Source organism: Pygocentrus nattereri, chromosome 16 (assembly GCF_015220715.1).
Source record: "Pygocentrus nattereri isolate fPygNat1 chromosome 16, fPygNat1.pri, whole genome shotgun sequence".
NCBI lineage: Eukaryota > Metazoa > Chordata > Actinopteri > Characiformes > Serrasalmidae > Pygocentrus > Pygocentrus nattereri.
This window is the reverse complement of record NC_051226.1, coordinates 16,259,692-16,281,200: the sequence shown is the minus strand read 5'-3', so window position 1 is coordinate 16,281,200 and position 21,509 is coordinate 16,259,692. Positions and strand designations below refer to the sequence as shown.

The window sequence follows — 21,509 nt, the reverse complement described above, 5'->3', positions numbered from 1 at the left end:
CACTTGGATATTTCTGTGTTTTTGTGCTAAAAAGGCGCATGAATGTAGGTTATTGTGCCACTAGCTAATTATATACAGGATATGTTTAGGTACTGAGGTTAAAGGGTGGTCTGTCTGCACATACAGACACATACACACACAGACCTCTATAAATACAACCACAGTGCCTACTCAGACTATGGTGTCCTAACAAGATGTAATTGAAGGCTCTATAAATAGACTTGGTCATAGAGTGTGGCTTGAATGGAAATGAGAGTGGAAAAATGTTGGTGGACATTTTTTCATCTAATCTCTCTCTGCCATATCTGTATCATTTGTGGCAATTGCCAGTGACTATAATTTCAACATATTTCCATGTACAGAACAAAAAATGTTAATGAATTCCATGCATAAAAATGTGATATGTGGCTACATAATGCAAATTCTAAGTTTTTTTCTTTGACAATAAAAGTCTTACATGAGAGAATATATTAATTTAGCTGATCCTGTAAGCTTTATTCAGCTTTCAAATCCTGAAGTAATACAATAAAAAATAAATTGTGGTTCCTTTTACAGTTGCTAAGGTTTTCTGGTATATTTCTGTGATCAGGTAGAGCCTATGAAATCTCTGGCCACATAACAGCATTGTGGCGGAGCCTGTGAAAACTCTGTGCCTACAACATTACATTCAGATGAAGTCAGTGAAAGCTGTACCCACATCACTACATTCAGAGGAGCCAGTGAAAACTGCACCCACATCACTACATTCAGAAGAGCCAATGAAAACTGCACCCATATCACTACGTTCAGAGGAGCCAGTGAAAACTACACCCACATCACTACATTCAGCGGAGCCAATGAAAGCTGCACCCACATCACTACGTTCAGGGGAGCCGGTGAAAGCTACATCCACAATACTAAGTTCAGGGGAGCCGGTGAAAACTACACCCACGTCACTTCATTCAGGGGAGCCAGGGAAAGTTACACCCACATCACTGCATACAGAGCAAGTCACTAACAGATCAAGCACCCTGTCTGCTTCACTGCACTGGTAACTTAGAATAATCTGTAATTAGTAATATCTTTTAAACTAAATGCATCTCAGGAAGAACGAATTAAATGGGTTGATGACTTAAATTACAAATACCTTTTACTGAAGATGCTGTTCTGCGAAAATGCTTGTTTTGCATAAATGTTTATCAGTGGAATTTAGCACTGGAATTTAGCAATGGCTTTAATTGTAAGTGTGATTTTGAGTCAATGGATTATCTGTTGTTGGGGAAACTTGTTGAAATTATTCTCTGTAGTAACTGACTAGAAGCTGCAGAGGTAACAGGATGAAAAAGATGTGTATTCTTTTAACTTTCATCAGTTTTTCATTACACAGAGAAATGGGAATTTAGAAAGTAAACACTTCAGAGGCTGATATGGCTTTGGTTATCCCCCACCCTGTCCAGACCTTTGTGTCCATTAGGTCATGCTCCACAGTCCAGCCCTGTAACCTCCTGCATTCCAGCCAGCCTTTTTCCCTCTTTCACTAACCACCCCCCTCCTTTCCCTGTCTCTCTGTCTTTCATCTCCCTGCCCCAAAAATGCTAGCAAGTGTTTGCGTTCTTAGACTTTTTGTCTCTCTCTGTACTCTTCTCCATAAATTCTTTATGCATGTTGGGCTGAGCGGCAGATGAGAATACACCAGACATGCAGACAGTCCTGAAGCAACCCCGGGTAACATTAGAGCGATGTGTGTCTATCATTCAGCTCCATTTTCAAACCAATCCATCCCGCTAGGTCTAACGGCACAATCGGCTCCAATCAATGGCCTCCTTTTCATTGATAAATGAAGAGCAGAAAGAAGCAAGTCAAGAGAGAGATGGCGGAGACAGACAGCATTAAGGGGGAGGGGGGGGGGGTGAGAGCAAACGGAGGGGGAAGCAGGGAGTTAGACAGAGAGAGAGCCAGAAGGAAGCCTTGTCAGTATTTATTTGCACAGAAGCAGCAATTCAGCCGCACTGTCTGAGATTTAAGAACACGACTGCTCCTGTCTTGCTTCTCTCTCTTTCTCTCTCCTCATCTCCTCATCTCCACATCTCTCTCTCTCTCTGTCTCTCATTTTCTCTCTCTTTCTCACTGATTGATCCACGTTTATGAACATGAGCTCGGGCCTCCTCATAGATTTTTAAATTAGCAGAAGCTTTGCCCCAAAGATGCATTATTGATTGATGGAATAGAAGCTGAGCTTGAAACACTCCCGCTTTCCCCAGAGTTTTCTAGAGTCTGGTAATTGAAAAAGTGTGTGTGTGTGTGTGTGTGTGTGTGTGTGCGCGCGTGTGTGTGTGTGCGCGTGTGTGTGTGCGCGCGTGTGTGTGTGTGCGCGTGTGTGCGTGCGTGCGTGCGTGCGTGCATGACAGAGACAGAGTGAGAGGCAAGAGAGCTGGCGTACTTTACAGCTGGGCGTATTTTATGTTGATGCATATTGGAACTGTATCTTTGATGGCTCAGTCTAACTGTCCCTGACCCCCCATTGCTTTGTATAATGGTTTCAGTTTTTGGTAGAAACGGTCTTATTCATCTAATGGGACATGTGGTGTATATACTGTATGTAATGATTTTCTGTTCAGAGCTGATAGTCTTGCTGATACAAACTACAATCAGGCAGCCGTGCCAAATCAGAGATTATATGTGAATGTCACATCATTTGTGCAGAAGTCCAAGTCTTGTAGTAATTGTGGACTTATGCAGAGCCCCCCCCTCCCCACACACACACACTCACACACACTCACACACACACATATACACACACACACACACACACACACACACACTCACTCACTCACTCACTCACTCACTCACTCACTCGGTCGCTCAATCATTCAAAATTCCTTGCATGAATGCATGAAGCCAAACTATAGAAATGTATGTTGGAATGTCTAACCCCTTAAATAATATGGATTAAAACTTTTATTATATGCGTACTTACTGTAAAGATTACAAATCTGTATGTAAAAAAAAAAAAAAAAAACCATTACAATGTAATCATTGTGCATATACATTCTAGACAATATATAATAATATATAATTGAAGTAATAAAGTATTCAGAAGAGGTAATGAGTATATATTCGGCTAACATCTGAAAAGGAAAAAGCTAACCAGTATGATTTTGGAGGCTGATGTAAAGAACTCGTCTTCTAGAGGTGATCACTTTCACCTCAGTGGGCACTGTGCTGACATGTTAGTTTATTAGAGAAATCCATTGTCTCTATTTCTGCACTATATCAGCTACAGTAGCACATACAGCTGAGCTACCTGTGGCTTCGCGATCGTGTCCTTAGCATTGCGTTGTTGGCAAGGCATTTGTATTACGACATTTGCATTTTGTTACAAGTGTTACTCACAAACACAAGCAAACTCACATTTTACATCCCTGTTAAAACAGGACACCTGCATTTTACTGAATTGTTGGCCTGTATGTTTCTCAGTCCTTCCATAAAGGAATGTAATGAGCACCCAAATAGTGGTTTCAGTATTATAATACTGGCAGCTCAAACGCTTAACTAAATAATCTTGTACCTGTGCACATCCTTATTAATAATCACTCAGCCAGTTTGCATTGTAATATGTAATTACTAAAAAATACACCTTGGTATCTAATAAGTGTGTGTGTGTGTGTGTGTGTGTGTGTGTGTGTGTGTGTGTGTGTGTGTGTATATAATATATAATATAATAATATATAATATGGGGTTTATTTTAATAATGGTGAAGAAAACAACCAAGCATACACATTGTGTACAAAGCCTTGTATCTCTGAATTGAGAGCTTTATAGGAGAAGGAAAAATATGCACATTTAAAAACTTAAATGTAATTGTAACGAGCGTTAATGTAACAATTTTATTTCAGGAGGTGATATAAACGGAAATGCGTATTGTACACTTACACTCATGACTTTACGCGTATATTTACACATAAATGTGATTATGCACACATTCACAAAAGTCTGTATGTATACACACTAATCCTCTCTCTCTTTCTGTCTCCCCCTCTTTCTCCAGGATCAGACATGGCTATCTTCTGTCTGCTGTGTGGAAAGCGCTTTCAGACGCAGACCGCCCTGCAGCAGCACATGGAGGTCCATGCAGGCGTGCGCAGCTACATCTGCAGCGAGTGTAACCGCACCTTCCCCAGCCACACGGCACTCAAGCGCCACCTCCGCTCACACACAGGTCTGGCCCACATCCCTCTTAAGCCTTCCATAACACCGATAGTCCAGATGTTCTGTTGGTTATGCCAAAATAAAATAAACAAACAAATGCATGCATCCTAGTTTATAGAACGGCCCAAATAGTCGAGCTGCTTTGATGTTTTGACTCGTAAACAGATGGAATTCATAATCCCTTGGTTCCTTGCACAGCACAGGGAATTCTAATGTTTGAGATCTTGAAGCTGATGGTTTTGAAATCTATTCCTTCATGTCATGATTGTCTAAGTAGTAGGGAGGTGCCGATCCAGTTTTTTGAGTCCTTTAATATCAAATATCTGCCGAAACTGAGTCTGATCCAACATTGGAGTTTTCATAACAAAGCTGCACAGTACAAACTTTAAGTGCAAATAGTAAGCCAAACCTAGTTTAGATAAGTTGTAATAGGATGCATTTACTTTTAAATGCTGCAGTAAAACTTTTTCTTTTGGGTCATTCTGATAGATTTAGGGTTTTTTATCTACTACTTGTTTTTTTAATGACCATTTTGTGGTATTGAACATGTTGTTTTTTTTTTTTTTTGTATCGCTAACTTGCCAGAAGTACATGATACATTTTAATGAAAGAGTGGTGTAGGTCAGTATTTCAATAATCAAATAGTCAGTAAAGTGTAAAAGAAAACCTTTAGTAAATTAGTATTTTTGATAAGAAAAGTAGCTTCTTTATATGGTTTTGCATTCTCATATTGTAGAAACATGTCTAAACTTTATATTCATCAGAGCACAGTGTGTCTCAGGTGATCAGAGTTTCTTCTCTGTTTAGTCCAAAAAGAAGCATAAAAATCTCCCTGTGGCTAAATGGTGCTGCACACCTGACCAGAAGCATCATTTGACTGAAATGCCCATCACTAGTGTAGAGTATTCTACACTTAGTACTCTTAAATCTTCATAACTATAATTGTAGCTGTTACAAGTGCCTGCTGGACTGTTTGTGTTCCATTTTAAAATAGTTCCACAATCCAGATATTAACATCCCTAAATGTGACTTACTGCAGCAGATTGCAAATAATATCCCATTATATCACCTCTTTGTAAGTGTAAACAGAGTGTAGCAGGGTAAAATAGCCTAAGCAGAGAACTGGAATAGGATTCAGCCTGTAGTTCATATTGATTAATGAAATTATGCACTGATTGGCTCTGACACAGATCTATCAGTTTGGATCAGGAAATCTAAACTGTATACCACAGCTCAAAAACATTCAGTGGATCAGTCTTTAAAGAGCCACTTTTATAAATGGCATGTGCAAGTGTATAGAACTCTTCCACATAATTTGATGGTCTAACCAATTACCTTTTTTTTGAACTGTACATCCAAGCCAAGAACCGTTTAACAGCCTTTATTTTTAAAAGCGTATACCTACTAGGTTGAGCTGTGGATGTGGAGGCTCTATACTGTAGCATTCACTCTTTGATCACTTGTGCCATTCAGCAGCAGCAGAGTCAGCCCATTGGAGAACAGCAATGCTGAATTGACAGGTCATTTAGCAGAGGGCCGTGCACTGTGATGGTTTGTGACAGTGCCGTTATTCGGCCGTCCCAGGCTGGCTCTGCGCGTGCACAAGCAGATGAGGTGACTCAGGGAACAGCCTCTATTACGCGCGGAGAATATGAGACGATGGAAATGAATCCCATTTTCTCTCGAAAAGGCTTTTCCCCTCCCGCTCTCTGTCTCTGACCTTAAATAACAGGCTGGTGTGTCAAAGCCGCTCTGGTCTGCTGCGTCTGGGATAAATATTTGAAGCGAAAGTGGCGAGATGAGCAGAGCTGGGTCCTGTTTACGGGCCGAGGGACAGCCCTTATTGGGCGGAGATACTGTACACACTCTTCCGAGCCGGACGCCACATCAGAGACGACGTGCCGCTGCTCCCGCCTGCACACATAAATGTCAGCGACTCTCCCCGCTGCCAAGACGAGAGAGAGAGAGGGAGAGGGAGAGGGAGAAAGATGCAGTGTCGCGCTTCTTTGAACCCAATTCTCTGTAGGCGTGTATTAAATTACAATGAGCATCACAAGCACCCGTTTAATGTGATGTGGGGGCTTTTGTCAAGGGATTTAAAAAGAAAAACTGCAATTGGCCCAGGCAAAAGCACCAAAAATAAGTCTTGATTTGTTTTTTTGTTGTTGTTTTTTTTTGTTTGTTTGTTTTTTTTAAGAGCTAGTGCTCACATTTAGTTCTCCTTTGATCTTCTTAATCTCATTCATATTTTTCTCATGCTGTAGAGGGGATCACTGGTGTAAAAACACACTGATGTTCTGCTACAGATAGAGCAGAAATACCGTGCAGCTTCCGCTTCATCAACAATTAACCCCCACTCAAATATGGCATTAATATTCTGTGTGGTATAATTAAAATCTCTGCATCATGTGGGTTTTCAAACAGTGGACTTATTTAGAAATGTAGTATCTGATATATTCCCTTTGCTCTGGGCACACCAGTATAGATCCACACATCAGTATATCAGTAATAAACTTCTTCTTGAGGGCGACTAAAACGATTACACTGTTTGATGAATAACTTCCCTACAGGTTTTGCAATGGAAACAGCAATAGAAAACAGCAGTGCCTATGCATTGTACTCTCTTATTGTCACTGGAGTAAGGAAACCTCAGAAATGTACTGGGCTGTGTAAAAGTCAGAGACTAGCCTTCCAGGTTATTCGTTTTTCAACATCAAGAAAAAAAATGTTAAAACACATTTGAGAGAAAACCACAAGCCTTAACAACTAAATATAATGTCAGATTTTTCGGTTTTGAGCGTGTCCAGCATTCGCCTGGTCTTTTTTGGGAGTTTTCAAAGAAATCTGCAGGGTGTTTTTCAATGCTTGGAAATTCAGTCTTAGACGTTGGTTGCATTTTCTGATTCTCACAATCCAAGGAATCTCAGACACATTTCAGTGATTGACTGTTCTGAGAATATCAGCAGTTAATTTTGATTTGTAATAATCAAATCAAAATGACATTGTCTTCTCACAGTGAAAGGATGGACAGAAATTGTAAGAAAAAAATTTTTTTTTTCCTCCCAGATCTAAAGCAAGAGCGGAGCTTGATTTTTCTCCTCTCTCAAAGATGAAAACTTTAGAGAATGTTTTGTCTGCTGGTAACAGTTTTTAACAGTGATTTGCAAGGTTATGCACGGTTGTTAGGAGTCCCATTTTCTCTAAAACCTTTGGTCATTTTTTGAACTCCAGTTTTGGAAACTTGTATCTTATTTTATTATATTTAATTAGGAATATTTAATGAAAAATTAAAGCCTTGTACTTCATGGTTATTTTGGACTGGAATTTGAAGTAAATTAAGGGTGGTCTCTGACTTTTGCACAGTGGTTAATTATTTATTTACCTAATGGAAATTCCAGCTGCTCTTTACATTCTGTAAAAAAATCATAACAAATGGACCACAGATTTTGGAAAGTTAACCTTTCAAGCCTTTTTGTTTTAGATGCCATTTCTGAGATCCAAGTTGTTTTTGTGACTGATGATATACAGTGTGAGTGGGCTCTGTTGTACATTAGGGGTTAATAATCATGGCCGCTCACTCCCTCCCTCCCTTGCTGCAGGCTGAGCCTCGTTAATATTCCGTTGTTGTTTGGTGCTTGTGTTTTATTCGGGGGCCCATTTTCCATCTGCGGCGGGTGTTTTGTGTTCGCAGCTGTGTTTGATAGCGCGGGCCAGCCGAGGCCCTGGCAGTGATGGATCCCTGATTTACGCCGCTTTAGTGCATAATGAACTGGGCCCTCAGCCGCGGCCCCGGCACCCACGCACCCCGGCCAGGTACAGCAGCACCACAGACCCCCCCTCAGGGGGCACTGGGACGCAGGTGGCAGCCCCCGAGCTTTCCCAACACACGCCCCCCACCTGCCCCCTCCCCACCCCGCCCCCCACCCGCCCAACACACACACCCACCCTGCCAGACTCTCCCTCTGTCAGTGCCTGATGGCTTTCCACGTTACAGGAAGGGAGGGAGAAACACAGCAACAGACGCAGCGTCTTGATCTATCACCTTGTATCTTTACTGCCTCCAAGCTTAATGCATTCTTAACAAAACCCAAGTCGTGCCAAGCCCCTCGAACCGCCGCGAAATTTGATAAGCAGATTGGCCCGTATCTGTGGCAAAAAAAAGCCAAATTTACATGAAGCCCCTTAGCCTAAAAATAACGTCGTGTATTAGATATATATAAATTCGTGCCCTGTAGTGTCGAGTGTGAGCTGTCGCCAATTATTCTGCCAAATAAAGATTAAAGATGCTTGTACTGATTGTGAGAGCAAGCCACCAAATTTAACTCCAGGGCATTTTGCAGCGAGGAGCTTTCTGCTTTTTTTCTGTGGGCTCGGCACAGATGTCTTTGATTGAAGCGCGGGCTTAGTCGCAATTAAAGGCAGGTGAAATTTGGCGGGATTACTATTCTGGTCGCGTGCTGGAGCCGAGACACAGACTGTGATGGATTGTGCTGTGTGCAGCGGCTAGAGATGCTAGGAAGAGCAGAATGTCTTACAGCATGAGCTGCAGATAACTTCATGCAGACAAATAAAGACTGTCACTTTTATTGATTTTTTTTTTTTTTTTTTTTTTTTTTTTATTTTTATCTCTCTGACACCCTTCTTTGTTTTTTCCTATTCTTGATTCTTTTTCCTGTTATTCTTTCTGTTCCCATTAGGCATAGGGCTCTTTGCCGAACAGAAAGCGGTGACATTTGAGCCCAAATGGGTGAATGTAAAACGTGTGAAGCGTTAGGTTGCGTCTCCCACCGAACCTGCCCAAGGAAATTGACATTGTCTCGTAACGGGGGGTGGCGAGAGGCTGAGCATGACAGTACATAACGAGAAATGCAATTTATTCCTTGGCACGGTGCCGCTCGGACAGCCAGATAATGAAACACGTAGGTCATTCACAATGACTTAAACCTTCAGCGCCGTAGTGAAATGCATTAATCGCGAACATTACACGCCTGGCAGCGTTGCGCATCTGTACAGGGCGAGAATGATATATGAGCAGGCTGCTAGTCAGACACAGGAAAGCAATTAGCAAAGGGCAAGAAAGAGCACCCCTGCATATCATAATATCCTTGATTATTGACATCTGAATATCCATTACATACATGCTCAGGCTCCAAGAAAGCTGTGATGAAACGTGGCCTGTAAGGAGAGGATTGCAGTATGCAAATGAGAAGCTATTTTATCACACTTGTGAAATTACCAGGTACCACTGTACGCCCAACACCGCAGCCAGTGGTTTTTCAGTAAGTGAGGATGTTGAACTATTAAGTTCAGCCATATTTGGTCACGTTTCTTGTACTTGGATAAGTTGTGTGAAGAAAAATTTGGGAGCAAATTTGAAAAACATTCACTGTTAAACCGAGGTTATCATTTAGTAAAAATGTAAATGACAAAAAAGTGACAATGATTCTCAATAACTGATGTAATGTCTAATACAATGCAAATAAAAACTGAACAGAAAGAGATTGATACATTTTTTTTTTCAATACATGAAAAAGTTGATGTTACTAAATCACAAATGCTTCAGCCAGTGTCTGAAGTCCTGTAAAGGTGCAGCCTAGCTGATTCCATTTATTCCGTTAGATACATTGTTTTACTGCTGTAACAAAATGCCTAAATTAATTGGAAGAACAAGACAGCAGTGAGTCTAGGATTACTTTTAAGTGTGACCCTATTCCTTACAGAATCAAAAACTATCAGCAGACTGACTCTGTGGGAACCAGATTGGTTACTTCGATTTGTTCAAAGGCCTTGCATTGGATTAGATCTGAGCAGCATGACAACATTTATCATTATTGTGATAGATCACAATATTTCACATATTTCCATGTATGTTTTCTTCAAGAGAGAATCATTATTCCTGTTTAATGGAATTAATGCAGTACAAGTTAAATGTATTCATAGTTTTTGATAGGTTTTTATTTATTTATTTTTTGTTAAGTTGTAGCACTACTTTTTTTGTCATCTGAAAAAAATAATATTGTGGTATGTCGTATGTGTAAAGTATAGTGATGATGTTATGTTTTTGCTGTACCTCTGCATTGGATTCATTTTTCTTCTTCTTTTTGTTACGCCTATAGTGGGTTAAATCACAGAACTGTTGGCCCTGCAAATTATTGCTTGAATGTTTCACAGATACTGATTCACACATACTGAGTGAAATGTAATTGATTTTGCCAGTGGGAAGTGCTGTTGTAGCTCTCATATTTGGAGTTTGACACTATTACTGAAGCAGATTTATTAAGCTCTTCCAGTACTGACAGTGCAGTTCATAAGGATCATGCTTTGGAGCTGTAATAAGTTTGACAAGCAGTGAATAGTTTTGTAAACAATTCTGAGCTGAATCGAACACTAAAACTAGCCATTTTTCAAAAAAATTGTATGACTAAAATGCTAATGTTCAATAATTACTCTCTGTTAATTTTGTCCTCTGTTAATTTTTAAGGTGACCACCCTTTTGAGTGTGAGTTCTGCGGGAGCTGCTTCCGGGACGAGAGCACACTGAAGGGCCACAAACGCATCCACACCGGAGAAAAGCCCTATGAATGTAATGGCTGTGGCAAGAAGTTCAGCCTCAAACACCAGCTGGAGACCCACTACCGTGTGCACACAGGTACATCCATCCTCCACTGGGCAGTAAAGCTTCTCTACACCAGCTAGATGAACTACTGTGTTTCAGCTGTACAATATATAGTATTTACAGTATTGACCTTAACAATACTGAAAGCTGTCAGAGAAGGCTTCGAACATGCATAAGAGCTCTCTGACCAATCAGAAAATTTGTTTGGTCAGCATGTTTACAGCACATAGTCACAAATGTTTCTGGGGCCTGTTTAAGTTTGGTTCACTGTAAACCTTATGACCGTGGATCACCTTCTACCAGGGTATGTCACTATAGCAACTCATACTGCTCACCAGAAAACGCTCTGGTTATTTCTTTTTCTCTTTATCCTGTTTCTCACATCAATCAAATGAAGAATATTGCTCTTTTAGCATAGGTAGCTACATACTACATAAACATTAAGAATATAAAGTAGTTATTACTCAAGTAAGCACTAATGCAGTGGTTGCTGTTTAATGCTTTTTTACCATCATATATGCTTTACTTTCTACAGATCGCTGAAGTCGTTTCTTTTTCCTGCTCACATCTTCATGTTTCACATTCATTCATTTTCATGTGAACATTCATGAGGATTAATCTAAACCTAGGTTAACAAAGTTAGTGTAAAACGAGTTAACCACAGCTGTTAGGTTTCGTAAAGCAGAAACTTCACTGGGAGTGTTGGATAAAGTGAACATGGCTCTTGTGACTGTTCTATAAGATTTTGAAAGATGAAGGCATCCAACAAAAAACAAAAGGCCAGTCTTAAACCTAGTGTTCATTGATGTGTTTGTAATGCATGGAAAGACACATTGCAGTTAGAATCTGTAGCAATAGATTCGCGATACGTTACTTTGTCCATATGTCTCAGCCTTAATTAGAATGCTGTTACACCGAGGCGTGAGAGTGAGCGGGTCATTCCCGTTTAATGTCTTTGCGGTTCTTGTGCAGTATTCATGTCTCTTATGTCTTCACTTGACTGTTTTCTTTCAAACTCAAACATGACTGTGCTGTTGCATCAGCTTCTTCTTAAAGAAATCTCGTGGTGTTGTTCAGAGGAAGTCTTGATTGATTTCAAGGTCTTAGTCTTTCTATAAGGCCTTCACCAAAGGACAGGGCATTTCCAGTGCTGTCAGCTCACCCCCATGACAGGGGGATTAGGGCAGTAGTGGAGAGACCAGTGTACGCCCAGACCGGGCCTTCTCGCTCTCTGCTGCTCACTAAAGGCTGCCGTTAAGCCACACTATCAAGGCAGCCTGTCAAATAATTGGCTTTTTTTTTTTTTGTCGGGCCAGGGCCGAGCGCACCCGAGATAACAAGAGCAGTGACAAGCTCACAGTCAAAGGCCAGCGCACACAAAAGAGAGCTGCTTGATGAAGCATTGACATTGGCAGCCCCGTGCCGTCAATGGCCGATCGATAGCCAGGCTCCATTTGCAATTCATTATTGCCTGGTTATCTGAGGCCACCCTGTTTACAGTGTGGTTAAAAGTACACTGGCCACACATGCGCGTGCCGCAGCCTCCTAAAGCTTTAATGACCACCTCATTAGGGCCGTTTGCATAGACGGTCATGGACGGATGTGACATTGCTCCCGCCACCTAGGTCAAGGTTGGTCTAGCGCACTGTCAATGCCGAGAAAGACGTGAACAAACATGGCACTCAGAGTTCCACTGAGATGACCCTATGCAGGCTTTGGTTTTGCTCTTCACCTTGTCTCTGCATTTTCCAGTGACATTTTTAAAGGTCAACATTTAGATGACTTATGAGCTACTGTCAGACTAAATGGAGAATAGATTCTGATACTGTCACTAAGTATTCTTCTCTGAATTGTTGTGTTAAGAAGTGGGTAACTCTTTACAACTCTTCAAGAACTGTTAGGTTACTGTGAAGAACAAAAATGTAGCACTGAAGCTGTCTGCCCTTCACTTCTCTGCGCAAATGTGACCATCTTGATAGAGAGATCAGATCTGAGGAGAAAAAATCAAAATTGAGCAATGAGGCTTTTAATGTGAAAATAGCCATGGTTGTTTAGCAATGGATTAAAGTTACCTCTTGTTGTAGTTGTTTACTTTTTAAGTAGGAGTGAGCAAAATGACAAATACAATTTCACAATACTGGAAGACTTGTTTACAGGACATGATATGCAGGACTTTTGGTTTTCCAGATGTTTATAAGTTACAACAGACAAAATGCCCCAGCAGTGTCACATTAAAAAAAACTGAGTACAGTGATTTTGTTCAAGTTTACACATACTGCACTGCACTAAATCCAGTTGAGCATTAATTATACTTTTTTTTTGTAATGTAAAATTCAGTTGCTCTGTGTTATTTAGGTACTAACAGTACTGTGTAACACAGTATTGTGATGGAATTTATCGCAATATGATACAATGTTGTAGCACTGCCATCCTTCACTGTATGTTGCATGATCTTATTGGTATGTGATGGTGATGAAAGTTCTCATTTTTGTCCAAGTCTATGAACAAATTGCATACCTACAATGTGTATGACACATTTAGGTACATAAGGTGCAACTGCTTTTTCTGAACTAAATGAACAATTGGCAGCACAGTTCAGTAAAAATGCTCTCAGGTCATGAAGTATAAATCTTAAAATTGCTTATAATTCCTGCTATTTAAATTTCACTCTAGTGCAATTGGAGTTAATTTGCTTCTCATTTCTATGGTACTCACATGACCTCTTTAAAATCTGGTGTTATTTTAAATGACATTTTAATGACAGCAGAATTTGGGGCAGCAGAACATTCCTATACAAAATATTCAAATTGGACTTGTACAGAAAATACAAAGCAAAAGTTCAATCCATTTGTATTGCTTTATTAAAGAGAAATGAAAAGGTATGAATGGGGGGAAAGCCAAAAACAGTGAAAAGCACTTGTATTATTTTTCAGAACAAATGTCATTAATGAGGCACAAAACCAGTTAATGAGTTATTAGTAGTATTTAAAATACTGCTTTTAAATGCTTTTTTAAAATACTGTTTTAGAACATTTTTCTCAGAAAAGCTACCCAGGTGACAGAAGTTCCTGTAACTGAGGGATCACTCAGCTGTGTATTTAGGTTTGACAGAGGTCTGTCCTTGGGCTGACTGAGTACTGGAGGGTGCGCGCCGCTGGTTCCTGACCCTGCTTTTAATCCCTCCAGGTGAGAAGCCGTTTGAGTGCAAGCTGTGCCACCAGCGCTCCAGGGACTACTCGGCCATGATCAAGCACCTGCGCACCCACAACGGCGCCTCACCCTACCAGTGCACCATCTGCCTGGAGTATTGCCCCAGTCTGTCGGCCATGCAGAAGCACATGAAGGGCCACAAGCCCGAGGACATCCCACCGGACTGGAGGATAGAGAAAACGTACCTGTACCTGTGTTACGTCTGAGCGAGGCTGCGGGTGGAAGGGGATGGGGGAGAGAAGCATGGATAGACAGTTTGGAATGCAGGAGGAAATAATGAAATTGGGGAGGGGGGTGCCATTTTTTTTGGCAGACGGGCTGGGCAAGGCAAAGCAAGAAAGGATGGGAAGTAGAGAGAGAGAGAAATCTTACCCCTTCAGTATGGTGTTGTGGTGGTGTCACATTCTGTTGTGTTGTAAACAACAATTTGTTGGAACCAGTGTCTCAAACAGGAGGTCAGCTCTACTCACTGAGGTCGTGTTACCCCTACTCCTGGTATATAGCTGAGGTTTGCTCTCATTAATCTAGAAGTCAAGCACTTACATCTGAGTTCTAGTGCAGTAGGCTGTGCCGTCTGATGGTACTGAGCATTTTTATCAATGTACCATAGACAACCAGTGAGTAGAGCCTTCCTGTATGATTCACGTTCATTAAGTGTTTATTGGTAACCAGCATACAAATCAGCTAAGCTCTCAATGCTTCCTTCATAAATGTCATTTCATATTCTCTGCATAATCTCCAGCGCCGTATCATAGCCTTTTATAGCTTCATCGCACGTACTACAAATCTGTATTACGACGACAGTTTCTGTTTGAGTTCTTATCTGACATTATTGAGTGCCACCATTCTTCTGTTTTTCATCAGTTCCCTTTTCAGTGCACACTGTATTTTATTAACTGGATGTTTTCTTTTTTTTATTACTTCTCATTTATTTTTCTTCTTACCAAGTACACAGCTGGTTCAGAATTACATTTAAAATGCAGTGATCAGCAGTTAAGGTCAGAAACGAGACTCAGCATCGCATTCACCCACTACAAATGTTAAATCTAATCACCTGTTCATGCTGTTCTGATATAGAGACCAAAATATAGACTAAAGCTGCTTTTGCCAGTGGCTTGGACACTAAAGGGCACTGTGACGTTCAGGACTGGTCTCCACATATCTGAATGATAAGTGAAAGAGTTTCACGTGCGGTATGAGGCCTGGCCTGTCCAGCCCAGAGGGCTACCATGGAAGAATAGATCAACTCTTCATGTTTTTCTTTTGCTATGTCTGCGTTTTCCTATTTTACCTTGATTTATCTCAGCACATTGTACTTGAATTACCTCGTATTTTTTGTGACCTCATGGGCTTGTGTTTTAATTTTTCCTTTCTTTTTAGTTCTTTTTGTGTATATTTGATTGTGAGCGCATGTGTGTGTCTGTCTGCTACGTTGTGCAGAGATGTGAAAAATGACGTGTACTCAGAAAATAAGTGCCACGGTGAAGAGAGATTATTGCATTATTGTTGTTACCAAACTTGGTGTTTTTTTTTTTTTTTTGTTCTTTTTTTAAATTAACCCTGCTTATTGAAGAGCTTGTGGGTTTGGTCTTTTTTTGTAAGCTACCTCTAAGTTTTGTTCTGTTTCTTTGTGTGTTTTATTTTCGTTGGCAAAAGCACATTTTTTCATGTGTTCGTTTTGCATTATTGCAACTGTCTCATCTCATGCTTTGGCTGTTGAGATTAGTAAATGACGTATATAAAGGGTAAGATTTGTTAATGATAGAACTGAAAAAAGTGTTTATTTTTTTCTTTCAGTGCCCCCCTAACCTTTTCCTTAAGCGCAGTGAAGAGGTTTCGAAGCCTTAAGTTTTGGGGTAAGAGTTGATCTGGGAGGTATGTATGGGATTGATGGAGTGTAGTACTTTAAAGTAAAAAAAAAAGCATTAAACTTGAAAATATGTGAATAGAATTGTAGTTTTGTAATGTGAAACAAAAAAAAAAGATGGTTCACAAAGCCTGAACCGCTGAGAACAGGTCATATGCAGCTGTGCATTGTGCGTTGGACAATTGGGACTGCAAGTGGTAATCGAAGATGAAAGGAAGGAGGAAAAAAAACGAAATCTCGTCAGTCAACGTTTCTTTATATGAGTGTAGTCCTGAGCAAGAGCCAACAGAGGCCATTTGATATATAAAATTGTGATATTTTTGTATTGAGTGTCAGTCCCTTTTCCATTTGTCGAGGTTTCAGCAGGGCAAATTTGTAGTTTTACTTTTTTTTTGTTTGTTTGTTTTGGGGTTTTTTTTACGTTTGTTTTTTTTCCTTCTGGTTTGAATCGTTTGCCTTGCTCCTCTTTGGTAATGTTGGACATAAGTGTGTGAACATGTTGTGGTAAGTGTTGATTTCTGGATGTCAATACATTGTAGGTGAAGGACTAAATCAGCCACAGTCTACTTTCTTGTGAAAATAACAAAAAAGAGAGAGATTTAATGTGATGCCAATGATAAAATACATTGCACACAAGATTTTCAAACAATCATGTTGCCAACATTTTTGTTTCTTTACTTGAAGTGACTAAAATAAAAAGGGATGGGCAGACACGGGTTGGGGGGGTGGGGGTTTGTAAATGTCTTGTCTTGTTGTTATATCTTGGAAAACACTGTGAGTCGGGCTGTCTTGGGCCCCCTGTGAGATTTAAAGCAAGCATAAGTAGTTCAGTGTAAGAGACGGAAATAATTTTGCTTTTCTGTGTGAAGACATAGTTTGGAATATGGAGCAACAATGAGATATTAAGCCACATACCAGTGTCACTGTTCGCGATACTTTTTGTTTTTTCATTTCTTTGCGCGTGTGTTTTTAGTGTGAGTGTGAGTGTGTATGTTTGAGAGTGAGTGTATTAGTGTCAAATGCACTAATGTAATAGTAATGTTCTATGCCATTTTTCTCTCTATATGATTAAAAGATATTGGCATTGATATAGTTCTTCCCTCAATGTTATTCTGATGTTTCTGTAATATTTGTGCCTAAATGAAATTGTTCAACAAGTTGTCCATCTATATCTGCTTAGTTTCTGTATTTTCAAAAAGAAAATAATCGGTGTCTCTAGGGCTCCAGGGATGCCATAATGATCAGATCCTGGCTCCATGACGAGGCTAAATCCAGAGTGGGGGAAAAATATTTTGCATGGTGTTTGGATGGTCTATTTTTTCATTAACGACTGACTAGGTGTAGGATTTTGTACACAATCTGAAAGTGAATTGTAAACATTCTTTGATACAAAATATTGTGCGTTTATCTCCACGTCTTGCTTTGAAGGATTTTCCGTTTTGAGAACACGTTTTAATGCCGGCAACAGGTTTGCTGATAAACGCTGACAATAGCATCCTTTCAGCTTTCTTTTATCTTTTTTTTTTTTTTAGCCCGAGATTACTGCCCCAGCTTGACTTGACTGTTTCTTCGGTTAGAGTACTTATACTGTCGGTGCGTGTAAAGCGACAGTAAATAAGACGTCATCTTGGCATCCCTGGAGTTGGCTCACTGTGTTCAAGTGTGGTGTTCTTGAAAGAGTCGCCATTTCATGCCGTGTTGCCATGCATGTGCCATTGAGGTCTAGACTAAACTGTTTGAGTAACAAAGCACATTGTCTTTTTTTTTTTTTTTTTTTTTAAATTAGCACTGAGGACCAATTGCCCTGTCGGACCAAGCATAACAAAGCTTTTTTTTTTTTTTTTTTTTTTTTTTTTTTTTAAATAGTGTAACAAAGCATCTCTCTCTCTTCCCCTCTCTCTCTTTCTTTCTCTTGCTCTCTCACTCTCTCTTTTTCTTTCTTTTGCTCTCTGGCTCTCCTGTTCCTCCTGCCCCCCCCTCCCTTCACTCCCCCTTTACTGTACCCCTTCGTTTTTGGCTTATGTGTTTTTTGTTTCTTCCTTGTTGTGACAGCACAAGTGCCAGTCCAGTTGCTCTGTACTAAAAAAAAAAAAATAGTGTTTTTATAATTATTTGAATTGTTATAGTTACGTCTACCTCAGCACCTAATCTTAGCCTAATCTTAGAAGGTGCCCATTTATTTTTTTTTCCTGTTTGTTGTCAATTGTTAAAAAAAAAAGAAGAAAAAAAAACAATTAATTTGCATTAAGCTTTGCAAAGGTCCTTTGTCTTTTTCCAGCAACATGCTAATTTTGTAGCACTACTTTCTGGCAACCGTGCTACAGATATCGGCATCAGTTTCTGATGTAGTTTTTCTTTCTGTGTAGAATCAGACACATCTCTTTGTAACATTTCAGTGTTCTCTGATGGAGTGTGGAAAAAAAATAAAGAAATTAAAGAGATTTAATGCTGCAGGTTTTCTTCTCAATGTTGTTACTACGTAAATTGTGTGCCTTTAGTAGTGAGACTTTTTACATCCTACTAACAGTAGATTGTTTTGTAGTGACTTTTCTTTTGTATTTTTATTTATGAGTCTCATCAAAATAACAAATGTTCAGTTGTATTCCTTAAATCTGCAGTTAGAAAAAAATAAAAAGTGGACTTAAGTTTGTCTGGCTTTTTCCATCTCTTTTAACTGCTCGTTGATATCAGTAGGCTTTAATGTCAGAGTGAGGGCTGCAGGAGGTACGTTATGTACAATTTCCAAAATGAATACTCTTTTTGGGCTGAACCAGACTGTTCAATCGCATTGTTTTTGTTTTGCAGAGAATGTGAACACCTTAGGAAAATTTGGCAAATGGCCCAAAGTGTCTGTGTAGAGAGGTGAGCGCACCACGAGCACCTCTGCTCTCTTCTGAAACGTTTGTTTTCTATATAGAAACACAGTAGCACATAAAATGTGCTGTGATGATTTTGGCACTTTGTTTAATCAAAGCCTCTTTACATGCTTAGCCTGCTCTACACTCTTTAAAAATTAAAGTGCCGAAAAGGGCTTTTTGTAGTAATGTCATTTTAGAACTAATGTTGATTTCATAAAGATAGCATATGATTATTTAAAGAACCATTTTTATCAATAAAATGTGGGGGTGTGAAAAACCTGAGTTCAAAGAACGTCTACATAACGTAAAGGCTTAATACAAACAGAACCGTACGTCCAAGCAAGGAACCATTTCTATATACACTATTTCCAAAAGCATTCACTCACCCATCCAAATCACTGAATTCAGGTGCTCCAATCACTTCCATGACCACAGGTGAATAAGATCAAGCACCCAGGCCTGCAGACTGCTTCTACAAACAATTGTGAAAGAATGGGTCGCTCTCAGGAGCTCAGTGAATTCCAGCATGGTACTGTGATAGGATGCCACCTGTGCAACAAGTCCAGTCGTGAAATTTCCTCACTACTAAATATTCCAGTCAACTGTCAGTGATATTATAACAAAGTGGAAGCAATTGGGAACACGAAGTGGTAGGCCACGTTAAATGACAGAGCAGGGTGAGCGGCTGCTGAGGCACATAATGTGCAGAGATTGCCAACTTTCTGCAGAGTCAATTGCTACAGACTTTCAAACTTCATGTGGCCTTCAGATTAGCTCAAGAACAGCATAGAGAGTTTCATGAAATGGGTTTCCATGGCCGAGCAGCTGCATCCAAGCCTTACATCGCAAATTATGGAATCCATTGGTGTAAAGTGCTGTCATTGGACTCAGTGGAGACATGTTCTCTGGAGTGACAAATCACGCTTCTCCATCTGGCAATCTGATGAACGAGTCCGGGTTTGGTGGTTGCCATGGTTGCGGTACTTGTTTGACATTGTGCCAAATGTAAAGTTTGGTGGAGGGGGGATTATGGTGTGGGGTTGTTTTTCAGGAGTTGGGCTTGGCCCCTTAGTTCCAGTGAAGGAAACTCAATGCTTCAGCAGACCAAGAGATTTTGGACAATTTCAACCTCCATCTTTGTGGGAACAGTTCAGGGACAGCCCCTTTCCTGATCTAACATGACTCCACACCAGTACACAAAGCAAAGTCCATAAAGACATGGATGAGCGAGGTTGGTGTGGAAGAACTTGACTGGCCTGCACAGAGTCCTGACCTCAACCTGATAGAACACCTTTGGGATGAATTAGAGCAGAGACTGCGAGCCAGGCCCCCTCGTCCAACATCAGTGTCTGACCTCACAAATGCACTTCTGGAAGAATTGTCAAAAATTCCCATAAACACATTCCTAACCTTTGTGGAAAGCCTTCCCAGAAGAGTTGAAGCTGTTGTAGCTGCAAAGGGTGGACCGAGATCATGTTAAACCCTATTGGTTAAGAATGAGATGTCACTCAAGTTCATATGCGTGTGAAGGCAGATGAGCAAATATTTTTGGAAATATAGTGTGCATATATTTTTTCATAACTATATAGTTTTCATAATAATAATTTCATGTTTTTCATCTCCAAAATGACCACTTTACAGAAGAAGGAAAAACTTAGAATGTAAGTCAATGGAACCAGACATATTTCCAAGTAATTTTGAAACATTTCTTTTGGTCCATTCTTCATGACATTTACACACAATATAAAGGGCATATAACAGGCATTTTCAAATTATGTTAGAAACTGATAAATGAGATACAAGGTTTTTTTTTCCCGACAGCAGTGATTTTACTGGACTTCATACACTACTATGTATAGTTGCTCAGAACATTGCACAAAAGTCTCAGCAACTAAATAAAATACAATTTATTTTCAATATTTATTGGAAAAAGTAAAGTGTCATTTATTTTTTCCACATCGCCAAAGTCTTAGAACCTGTTTCTGCTGCTCACAATCCTAATAATCCCAAACATTTTGAACACTGGAGGTTTTTGAGGTCTGGACACTCGGGTGGTCAGTTCATTGTTCTAAAAACACCAGCAGCATCTTTAATTTGCGGAGTTTCATCGTTTTTTTGTGTATTTCCCTTTTCTCAGTAAGAGCTTCTTAACAACCAAACATCCAGTGTTGTTTTCTCACAGTGAACAGATGGACAGAAACACCTCTGTTTTTTTCTGATCTGAAGCATGAAGAGTGGAGCTTCTCTTGAAGATTAAAGTGCTGTTTATCTGATGGTGACAGTTTTGGTGGTCTACCAGGAGTTGTACAATCAGGAGTTCCAGTTTCTCTATATCTTTTTATTGTTTTTCAACTCAAGTTTCCTTTGACCTGAGGTGCCCCCCTGCCCCGCCCCCATACGCAAGTGGATCATTTCATGTGTGTTGTATCCAATCTCAAGACAAATACCCTAAACCACTAAATATAATTACCCTCAATAATAATTGTCATATAAAATCTTGAAACATGTGCAGTGGGAAGGAGCTCACTTTAGCGCCACCTGCAGCTGTCATGTCCAATGGTACACTCCCATTTGAGAGAGAAAGAGGGAGAAAGAGCAAAGGGAAAAAAGAATATAAAGTGTAGCTGTGAGCACTTTCGTCTCCTGCAGTGGAAAAACACAGCCCCCAGATAAAGGCTTTGCTTAGTGAAGGGGAGTCACACATGTACTGTAGCATTAGCTGTGCAGGGCTTGTGCCATCACAGCCTGCTCTGATTACCATTTGGAGGGA

At 40.1% G+C, this 21,509-nt stretch overlaps 1 protein-coding gene across 2 annotated transcripts in view; it reads left to right on the top strand.

Moving 5' to 3' along the window:
* The window catches only part of zbtb16a (zinc finger and BTB domain containing 16a), a 116,476-nt gene extending 99,887 nt beyond the window's left edge, over positions 1–16,589 (top strand). For both annotated transcript variants that reach the window (XM_017719856.2, XM_037545716.1), the window contains exons 6-8: positions 4,028–4,198; positions 10,670–10,837; positions 13,991–16,589. In XM_017719856.2, the coding sequence (XP_017575345.1) occupies positions 4,028–4,198; positions 10,670–10,837; positions 13,991–14,220 (569 nt within the window). In that variant the 3' untranslated portion in view covers positions 14,221–16,589. The remainder of the gene's footprint in view (positions 1–4,027; positions 4,199–10,669; positions 10,838–13,990) is intronic.
* Positions 16,590–21,509: the final 4,920 nt, after the last annotated feature.